Consider the following 10,912-nt stretch of genomic DNA (forward strand, 5'->3'; position numbering starts at 1 on the left):
TTGTGCTCACCGTCTGAATCTGGCGGTCTATAGCATGCTCCTATTATTATGCCTTTTGAATTTTTGTCTGTTATTCTGACCCATATTGATTCGGTTTTATTTTCTTTGTCCAGGTTTAACACCTGGGCTTCAAGACTGTTTCTTATGTATAGCGCTACCCCTCCTCCTCTTCTGTCCTGCCTGTCTTTCCTATACAGTGTATACCCACAAATATTATATTCGTCCCCATCACTCTCAGATAACCACGTTTCTGTAACACCTATCACATCATAGTTACCTGTTAGTGCAGGAGCTTCAAGTTCTAGAATTTTGTTTCTGATACTTCTAGCATTTAGATAAATACATTTAATGGTTGTCTTACCTGAGTTGTTGTTCTTGTTTTGATGCAGTCTCCCTTCTGTTTTTTTGTTGATTTCTCCCCCCTTCCTTTCTAGTTTAAATGCTTCCGAACCTGCTTGAGGATCTTTTCTCCGAGTAGACTAGTTCCCTTGTTATTTAAATGCAGTCCATCCCGTCTATACAGATAGTCCTCGTTGTAGAATGTGGTCCAATGATCAAGATAGGTGAAGCCTTCCCGTATGCACCACGTCTTCAGCCATGCGTTTTGATTAATTATTTCCAGCACTGCACTTTAAGATTTATGACACTCTGAACTTACCGAAACAGCGCTCCTGGGTGGGGTCTTCTGTACAAGTTTTTGAGCTGTTGGTTGCAGTTTTTTCCCTTTTACCTGTTAAAAATGAAGAACAGGTGTGCAAATTCTTTGAGTTCATTCAGCAGAAAGCAATTATAAAATGAAATATTTCCTTCTTTGAAGATTAACATTTGAAATCACCAAGAGTTAGGAGAGCCGTCATCATGCAATGAGAAAGAAATCTCTTCTGCATTTCTATCCCTGCTTCAATTATGTATGCAACATGAAATTATATCTTCTGAATGCAATCCATTTGCCCAGATACTATGCAGTATACATATTCAAACACAGGAAAAGATGACATTAGGCTACTGTGAAGGGTCGACCTCTGGAAATATTCATATTGTTCTTATATTTTTCTGCACATTTTGATTAGTCATTAATTGGCTATGTTAAATGAGTTGTAGGTTGTTAAGTATGTGTATTGTGGTTAAAATATGAATAGAAATAATTGTGAAAGCAAATATTTGTTCTAAAATAATGCTAATAATTAAAATAACTTCCCTTAAAGAAATATATCAAAAACTGTATTGTGGTCATTTAACAATTAAAAGATTCAGAGACCAATACACAATGTCTGCTGTCCTAACAGAAGACACAGATTAAGGGTTATTCACAGAATAGCATATTTAAGATTATTAATGCCTAACACCTGTCTAGATATACTTCTAATGTGAACTTATTAATGGGAGATAAGGGAATCCATGGATAGTGCTAACTGGGGCATGCAGCCAGTATACTGATCTCTGAATGTTCCTTGTTTGGAGCAGCGTCAATCATTCTGGACAGAAGCAAGACGTTACCTGAACAGACAATGTCCTCCACATCCCTGTCCTCACAGCTGTTCTGTCCCCAAGGCGAGGACGGACACTGCCACAGTGAGGAGTCGTGCTTTTTGCATTTAATATTATCAAGCCATTTGAGAGCAGAGCTCGTTTCAGACTGAGGTTTAATAGATCCGGTCTCTCCGCAGTTCAGATGACGGCATATAAATGTTGCCGCGATTCCTCCCATTCCATTGCTGCAGACAGCACCCCAGGTGCCATTGTAGAAGACCTCTGGCCGTCCCGCACAGTCAAACTCAGCACTAACCAGTCTAAGCTGCTTGAACTCTATTGAAAAAAATATATACCATGTTTGTTTTACAGCACAGCTAAAGGTTTTTACCTTAGCAGCCAACAGCATCTGCATATACAGCACTCAGAATTAACTGTGTTTTTAATTTCTATGATTAAACTAACTTTATTTGATAGTAAGTTGTGTCCAATAAACCAGAAAGGTACATCTTAAAACAAGAACTGTACTTCTACGTTTAGGAGTGAAACAAAAAAAGGATTTCATCGTTTGAATTTCAAAATGACAGGCAAAACACCCACCTGTTCTCTCTTGCTTTCCATGCTCCTGAAGCCTGACATCTGTTATTAGCTGCTGCTGCTATTTCATGTATTGTTACTATCATATATTCTGCACTCTCCACTGTATTTAGTACTATTTCAAGCATTATGCTATTATCATGTATTATGCACTTCCCACTGTATATCATGTATTATGCATTTCTCTATTTGAAGTATTATGGATTTTCTTGTATTTACTGCATCTTGTAAAGCGCTTTGCGATGTGTTCCACTATGAAAGGTGCTATATAAAATAAAGATGGATTCTCAATATATCTGCTGAAAACCTACACTTTCTTACAGGATAATTTCTTAATTAAGCTCACAGGTTTTTACATTAACAATGATAGGTATATTTTTTTAATAAACTGGTGTTTTTGAAGTGTTTGTGATATGGCTCTGGTTCTCTTATTAGATACGATGCTATCAATAGACGCAGGCAGAATAGGAAGCAGCAGGTGTATTACAAAATGATAATAATACTGATTTTGAGTGTTGTACAGTACGCTTGTAAAAGACATCAAGGAGTGAGTTATCAGAGTCGTGTACCTGACAGAACCCTGCTTATTCCTTTCAGTGTCATTAGTTAAGCTGTAGTGATAGTGTGTTACTGGATCCCTGTGCACAGCCCTGCTCAGTCCCCAGTAGTTAAGCTGTAGTGATAGTGTGTTACTGGATCCCTGTGCACGGCCCTGCTCAGTCCCTGGTAGTTAAGCTGTAGTGATAGTGTGTTAATGGATCCCTGTGCACGGCCCTGCTCAGTCCCTGGTAGTTAAGCTGTAGTGATAGTGTGTTAATGGATCCCTGTGCACGGCCCTGCTCAGTCCCCAGTAGTTAAGCTGTAGTGATAGTGTGTTACTGGATCCCTGTGCACAGCCCTGCTCAGTCCCCAGTAGTTAAGCTGTAGTGATAGTGTGTTACTGGATCCCTGTGCACAGCCCTGCTCAGTCCCCAGTAGTTAAGCTGTAGTGATAGTGTGTTACTGGATCCCTGTGCACAGCCCTGCTCAGTCCCCAGTAGTTAAGCTGTAGTGATAGTGTGTTACTGGATCCCTGTGCACAGCCCTGCTCAGTCCCCAGTAGTTAAGCTGTAGTGATAGTGTGTTACTGGATCCCTGTGCACGGCCCTGCTCAGTCCCCAGTAGTTAAGCTGTAGTGATAGTGTGTTACTGGATCCCTGTGCACAGCCCTGCTCAGTCCCCAGTAGTTAAGCCAGTACTGGATCCCTGTAAGCTGTAGTGATAGTGTGTTACTGCAGTCCTGTACCTGAACACATGACACCTGCATCCTCCTTGTGTTGACAGTCGTGTTGCCCCCACCCTTCCGAGTCCCACAGAGCTGATTCGTTCCCCTGACAGCGCAGCTCGTCCAGCCAGATGGGTCCTGTTCCCTGTCCGAAGGAGGCTGTGGCTCTGAGGGCTGCCCCGCACTGGAGCTGCTTGCACACCACCTCTGCGTCTGCCAGGTCCCAGGAGTCATCGCAGACCGTCCCCCAGGAGCCATTGTGATAAACCTCCACCCTCCCAGCGCAGTCACCTCCTCCCCCAACCAGCCTGAGAGCCATGTGATCTGGAGGGGAAGAATCATCAGCAACCGAGAATCAGTGTCAGGCTTCTAGAATCAAAGTCAGGCATCTAGAGTCAGGCGTCTAGAATCAGTTCAATGCAGCACAGTCATACAGCCTGAGAGCTATGCGTGTCTGTATGACTCCACCTATTGGATCATTCGTAGAGCCGGATAAAGCAGGAGGCTAGGGAAAGTAATGTGTTGTGTTTTCAACCCGACAGCCTGTTCAGTAACATTTTAACTTCATCTATTAAGAAGTGCCTCTGCTTAGCTTTGTCACCTCTCTAGAACTCACGCCCCACAACAGCAAGCGATATGCAATTCATGGATAGCCTTTTTACCAAGCGATTGGGCAGGCGTGTAAATTGATTAATTTAGTACCACCAACATCAGGGTTTAGACTGAATCCAACCCAGATTTCTCAGAACATATTCAGTGTTATTCACCCTACACTGTATCAGAGTCCTCGGTACATATGGAAGGTGATTCACCCTACACTGTACCGGGGTTCTCAGTACATATTCAAGGTGATTCACCCTACACTATACCGGGGTTCTCAATACATATTCAAGGTGATTCACCCTTTCTGTTGTGCTGTGTTGCACTCACCAGTGCAGAGCACGGCCGCGCTGTTACTGCTGTTGCAGGGGACTTGCTGTGGAAGGCTGCAGTTCCTCAGGTGGGTCTCGTCCCCGCTGCAGTGGATACCTGTCAGACACACGCCACTGTGACCCGCCCCGTATCGAGAGGAGTTAGAGGCTGGGATCACAGAGCCGCAGCCCAGCTCTCTGCACACCACCGAGGCCTCTGTGCTGCTCCAGGAGTCGGGGAGAACTCTCCCCCACATCCTGTTGTAGTAAACTTCCACCCGGCCTTCACAGAGCCCTTGTCCACCAAGCAGCCTGACTGGACCTGCCTGAGCTGGAGCAAGGAATCAGAGACACAGTCACACCATGTGGAGCTGATACATTAACTGGCAGGTACAATAATCACACAATGTAAACCTACACATATCTGGTTACTTACAACTGTACAAGGTTATTGTAGTTTTAATTTTAAAATGTCTATGTCCTATTAAAAGTCAAAATCTTTAGGGGCATATTATTAAGCATTAACTAGTCATCTGAGAGAATAAAATACAAGAATATATTCTTATTTTTTTACATGCACAAAAGAACATGCTGCTTATAAAGGTAGATTATTTTTTAGTCAGGACAACTAAAGGAGAGCACTGTGTCCAAGTAAAGGTTAATAAAGGCATGCATTCAATGTGATCTTTTTAAAGCAATAACTACGACTAACCTGCACAGATAACTCCTGCATCATTACGATGAGTGCATTTACTATGTCCTTGCGTAGAGATGGGACACTTCTGTAACTCAGTCTCGGTGCCTTCACAGTCGAATATATCGGACAGTACAGGGCCACTGCCTTCCCCAAACTGGTCCTGTCCTGGGACAGTCACAGCGTACCCACAGTTCAGCTGCTGGCACAGAACTGTGGCGTCCTGCAGGTCCCAGCTCTGATCACACACTGTGCTCCACTTGCTGTCGTACTTGAGCTCCACTCGACCAGAACACCGGTCACGGCCATTGACCAGCCTGGCCTCAGTGTACCCTGCAAGCAGGACAGGGGTTCAATTGTAAAAGTTTTTAAGTTCATTTCATTGCATAAGAGATGTAATGTTGTGACGTTCGTTTGAGAAGATCGGTTCTGATCAAACTCGTACTCAGGAGTGGTGTTGTTAGTTTAATTTGATGTTCTGGAATTTCGGCAGTGATCGACTGGTGTCTCATATGAGATTTATAAAATTATTTCCATCTGTATAAATTGAAATCCAACATCCATTGAGACTGAAGAGTGAAGTCTGTATCATATTCTATTTTGCATGCTGTGCAAACTAAAATAAGCATGCACTATTTTTCTAAGTTACCATACCACTATGGGAGCTTATAGTATCATGTATGTAAATTATATTGCTAGACTGAGTATGTTCTATCTGCACGCTAGGTTATGCTTTATTAAATTTATTTGAACATCTGAAGATTTGTCATTTATATCCTTTATATACCTACCTGAATGCAAACTGGGTGTGAGAATTTCAATTCTTGGTCAGTAATCAGTGATACAGAAACAATAGGCACTCGTGTATGAAAATGTTAGACCACTTTGTGCTTTAATTAGGCATCTTAAACTAATCTAAACTACATTGCATATGTAGCCTATTAAAGCCATCAATTAAATGTTCCAGTGGTTTGATTTAATATGCAAAACCAATCAAAACTACAGAAGCAATGGGGTGTTTGAATAAATGTGCACACTACTGTACATAAAATACATAGTTCTTACTGTGCTCAAGTAAAACCTGGACTGGATCACACAGACATTGTGGAATGGGCTTTCATAAGTCATAAACATCCATAAATGAAAAAGAAAATATACCAGCGTTTTTTTTTATATTCATCTCGGCTAACAATAAGTGGAGGCTTAACTCTTAGGGGCTGGTCCCCGGTGGAGCTGTAATTATTCTGGCTTGTTTGTGTGAAATGGAAAGAAATAGCTGAGGCATTTGCATGCCTGTGAAGCACACTATAGCAAGCGTGTTTAAAAAGTGTTGAAGGTGCCTACCAGTACAGATGACGCTGACGTCGTGTGCGTGTGTGCAGTTTTGCTGCTCAGTCTCTGCGGTTTGGCAGTAGGCTAGGTTTTCTTCATTGCCCTGGCACAGGATCTCGTTTGCCCATATTGGGGTTTTACTGTCTCCAGGGTGGGCTCCAGACAACACAGCTTTGGAAATGCCACAGTCTAGTTCCCTACAGACAACATCTGCATCTCTGGAGTCAAAAGACTTGGAACACACTGTGCCATAGACTCCACCCCGGTTCACTTCTAAACGACCATGGCACAGTCCACCAATTATCTTAGCTGTTTTCCCTGGTGAAAGAAATGTTTACATTTAAAAGCCATTGCAAACCATTTGTTTCCTTATCCATATTTAACATTTGAATTATTGCTAATAATTTACAGTATCCCTGCTTACCTGAGCTACAATGTACAAAATGGTCCACTTGGAACATTTGGAAAATTGTATTGAGATACTAAACCTACCAAAACATTTCTGAAAATCTACTTATTTGTATTGCGAAAAGAAAGCAAAAAACATCAAATCGTTTTGTTTTTCTGGGCGGGGGTAATACATCTTGAATCTAATGTGCATAAACACACAGCACACATTTCCTGATGTTACTGCACCAGCTGTGGTGAGGAAGAACACGCCTGTTATCACGTCTCTTGTATTTCAACTATATAGAGATATTCTTACCAGAACATGTTTCTCTGACAATTTTAGGACAGGGATTTTTGACTTTTTTGTCAGATTTACAGTCTCTCAAGGCAGACTCTGTCCCATCGCAGAGGGCCCCACTCAGCAAGATGGTGCGATTCTTGTTCTGCACAGTATACCATGTTAGATGACTTCCACATCCTGTCTGTCTGCACACAACACTGCCATCATTAAGGCCCCATGAATTTGTACAAACTGATCCCCACTGTCCGTTCTTGAAAATCTGCACAATTCCATCACAGCGGTTCCCTCTTTCCACAAGCCTCAAATCATCGCCATCTAAAGGGAATCAAGTTAATCAATCAATTAATGGCAAGAATGGAAAACCAGCGAATAATCGAGAAATCAGTAACAGCTTTTTAGAACAGATCCAGTCTCTGCAGCAGGGCTGCATTGCAGAAACCCATTTCTGAGCGCAAGATGAAGAATCAGTAATGTGTCCTCTCAAGTGATTGTGCTCACAGGTGCTGCCGCTCGGTGCGGGATATCTGCCCTCTGCAGCCGATCTCCTAGAACTCATCTCGGACTGCGGGTCTCCCAGCCTCCCTGCGCGGAATACTGCCATCCACATTCATTTCCTATGCTGGAGGATTTTCGATGTTGTTATTTTAATGCGACGGTACATGCTACAATTATATGGATTTTGTCTGCAGCTGAAAATACTAATTTGATTTACCTAATGATGCATACATATTTTACAGCATGTACAATATATCTAGGGCTTTGATTTCTGGTTTTAACCGATTAAAAAAAACGATAAAAAACAACCACCCACCCCATGCACCCGATACAAAAAAAACTGAAATCGGTGTACAGCCAATAAACACAGGAAGAAGAGTGGCAAAGGTTTACTCAATTCACTTTGACCACCCCTTTCCAATTCATAAAAATATTACTACAAAAAAAAAAACTTTCCCAGTGCAGCTGGGCAATGTCCCGCCTTCCTGACTTGTATCTGTCATTGATTCGCTCTGAATACTTTAAACCCGCCCCAACTACTGAGTGGCAGCACATTCCTACATTTCTATTGGAGACAGAGACTTTACCTCCAAACAGTGCTGCATAGATTTTGACCTAACTTGCGAGATTTAAAATGAGATTACAATTAGGAATGGAGGCTTGTTAGCGGGATTTAAAACTGCATTACAGTTAAGATACGGAGGATTTTAAAACTGAATCGCAAATTATGGCGAAATTTAAAAAATATGCCTACACACAATAGAGAACAACTACACTAAGAACAATTTTGAATGCGGTACATCGTCAGAATGCGGTACCCGTACCAAAACTCGACACGAGTATCATCAGAAAATGGTACGCTCTCAATGCTGTGATTGACTACGTCACAAATAATTATTAACAAGGCAAACTGTAGTTCACCCACAGAATCGTATGTTTACAATTTTAGATCACCCAATTTGTTGCTCATCAGTTAAAGTCACATACCTTTGCTGAATTGTGAAAAAAATGATATTAAAAAACACTTTAAGAGCCAAACTCAATACATCGTACCTCTTTCAGACGGGCGGTTCATTGATTTCTGAGCTAAAATCATTTGCGCATGCTCGAGCAAGTTGAAAAGCACAAAGCACCTCTCCATCCCAATAAATACCTACAATCCTAAATAACACTCAAATAATAAATAGACCTAGGCCTTGCTTGTTGTGTTCTCAGACTTAGCTGATACTTTACTATGTAGGCCTACTCTACACAAGTAACCCCCATCACAATAATTCAAAAATAACTAGTCAACTATTGAATAAACATAGTTCCGGTATGCAAGGTTGTTTCATTTCATTTTTGCTTTATTATTTTTCAATAAGTTAATCAATAAGGTTAATGTTGCAGCCCTGAATCAGTGGAATTTGGAATGTGAATGACTGTAAGAAAATATGACTAGTTGCAAAATGTTAACTCCAGCTGACTGGCCATGCAGAATGAACTTCATAAGAAAATACTGAAAACTGAAATAAGAATGAACTAAGCATGTTGTTATTGTTATAGCTACAATCAGAGACTCAAATTGTTACATTTGTGTCTAGTTACATTTCAGTTACATACAGGGGTTTGCTGTCTTCTAAGGGGGTGATGTAAGGATACGTGCAAAGTGATTTGCGGGTGCGAAACCCCCATAATGCTGCCGTAAATCGTGCTTAGCAGCTGTCGCTAAAAATGCGGCGTAAGAAAGGTGTTTTCCTGGCGTTCTGCACCCACTATCAAATTTACACTTTGCCACCATTAATCCATTGCAATTATATTGAAATGCATTCAATGAAGAAAAGAGCAGCCGCTATGTGTTCTCTGCACTGAGCCTCTGGATCCTTCCAGACCCACAGTTGGCATCTCTGGAGGGATAGCCCAATCCACCTTTTCCAGAGTGCTGGCAAATTTATGGATGTCATGCTGAAAAGGGCAGGCCAGTACATATCATTTCCTGAGGATACTCGCATAACTGATGTTGGCTGCAGGTTTTTCCAAACAACTATGTTTCATGCCGAGTGACCTCAGGTGAAAAGACTCCCAGCTCCTTCACAGAAAACTTTTCCCCGTGAGCCAAGACTTACGCTGATGTATGTTTTCATTTTCCACAAATGTCATAGAGCGACTGCTCTCTATACTCCTGCAAGTGCAGCCTCTAAATAGACCAATGCTCTCATTGAGACCCTCGTTATCATAATAGAGGATCATTATTAGTGCGTGTTAAATAATTTGCATTGCTCTTAAGCTTACATAGGGCACAGTGTAAAATAATTGCCTGGCCATAATTCAATTTGAATTTTGCATTTGCAATTATTTGCACTGTGCCTATACTTCCAACACCCTCTAAATCTCATGCCTTGAAAAGTAGAGGAAACGTACCCTATAATTGTGGTGCTGGTATCACTATAGCAGCTGTTAGAAAGTAACACAGACTATAATAACGGTGTGCAATTATTCAGTGCTAACAATGCACAGAACTGGATCTTCTAGAGATTATCCCAGTGAGCATATTTTTCAATTTAAATTTTTTAAATTTCAAAATTTGATCGGGATAATTTAGATTCATTTTTCTTTTTGGGTTAGCAGACGACTGCACTTTTAATCAAGTTTTTGTGGTTGTTTGTTTCAAAAAAGAGATCAGAATAACTTTAATCCTAGCTAATATATATATTATAACTGCATTTTTATATTCAACATACACGGTATGCTTATTTTTTAAATAGTTTTAACGTTAATACACATGTTGCCAAAACTGAATTATATTCTGAAGTGTTAATTGAATTCATTCCAGTATATCTAAACGCACTGAATATAATGTATTGACTACATGTAAAGTATTAAGAACTGTTACTTCATTTGGGATAAAGTTTTTTCTAGGAAAATTGATTATAAATCTGGATAATTTTGTATTTGATAGCAAATTAAAAAAAAACAAAATCATAACCCTAGCAAATAAGCTACCCTGATTCACATGCTGCTGCATAGGTGTTGGTGGCAGAATAGCTGTTATTTTAAAAAGAAACAAAATCCTACCGCTGACTGATGCTGGAATAAATCACCACAATTTAGCTTGTAACGGGTTCAACTTTAAATATGATTAATCCAACAGCTAAACATTACAATAGAAACTACTATCTGGAATCTCCTATCTGCACTTCTCTATCTATATCTATTTTTTTTTTTATTTCATGTTTATATTATTTTAATATCCTCTTACTATTATATGTTGTTTACTGAACCATATCCTATCAAATGAATGTGTTCAACATGTGCAAATCTTTTTAATTTAAAACGTTATTAACACAGGAAAAGCACAGTATTATGTGAACCAAATCATTCCAGCTGTTGTTTATTTGTGTCTGTAACTCCTAACTGAAAAAATAAAAGTGCTAATACATTCAAAATGAACTATATAAATATATATACAGCTCTCTCTC

The 10,912-nt window shown here is 40.4% G+C and overlaps 1 protein-coding gene across 1 annotated transcript in view; it reads right to left on the bottom strand.

Annotated features, from left to right (window-relative positions):
* Positions 1 to 1,333: 1,333 nt before the first annotated feature.
* LOC121305177 (scavenger receptor cysteine-rich type 1 protein M130-like) overlaps positions 1,334 to 10,912 on the bottom strand; it is a 55,399-nt gene continuing 45,820 nt past the window's right edge. The window contains exons 2-7 of the mRNA XM_041236721.1: positions 6,975 to 7,274; positions 6,281 to 6,586; positions 4,955 to 5,269; positions 4,262 to 4,573; positions 3,353 to 3,655; positions 1,334 to 1,806 (exon numbers count right to left, since the gene is read on the bottom strand). Of these exons, the coding sequence (XP_041092655.1) occupies positions 1,409 to 1,806; positions 3,353 to 3,655; positions 4,262 to 4,573; positions 4,955 to 5,269; positions 6,281 to 6,586; positions 6,975 to 7,274 (1,934 nt within the window). The 3' untranslated portion in view covers positions 1,334 to 1,408. The remainder of the gene's footprint in view (positions 1,807 to 3,352; positions 3,656 to 4,261; positions 4,574 to 4,954; positions 5,270 to 6,280; positions 6,587 to 6,974; positions 7,275 to 10,912) is intronic.

This window comes from Polyodon spathula, chromosome 42, assembly GCF_017654505.1.
Source record: "Polyodon spathula isolate WHYD16114869_AA chromosome 42, ASM1765450v1, whole genome shotgun sequence".
NCBI lineage: Eukaryota > Metazoa > Chordata > Actinopteri > Acipenseriformes > Polyodontidae > Polyodon > Polyodon spathula.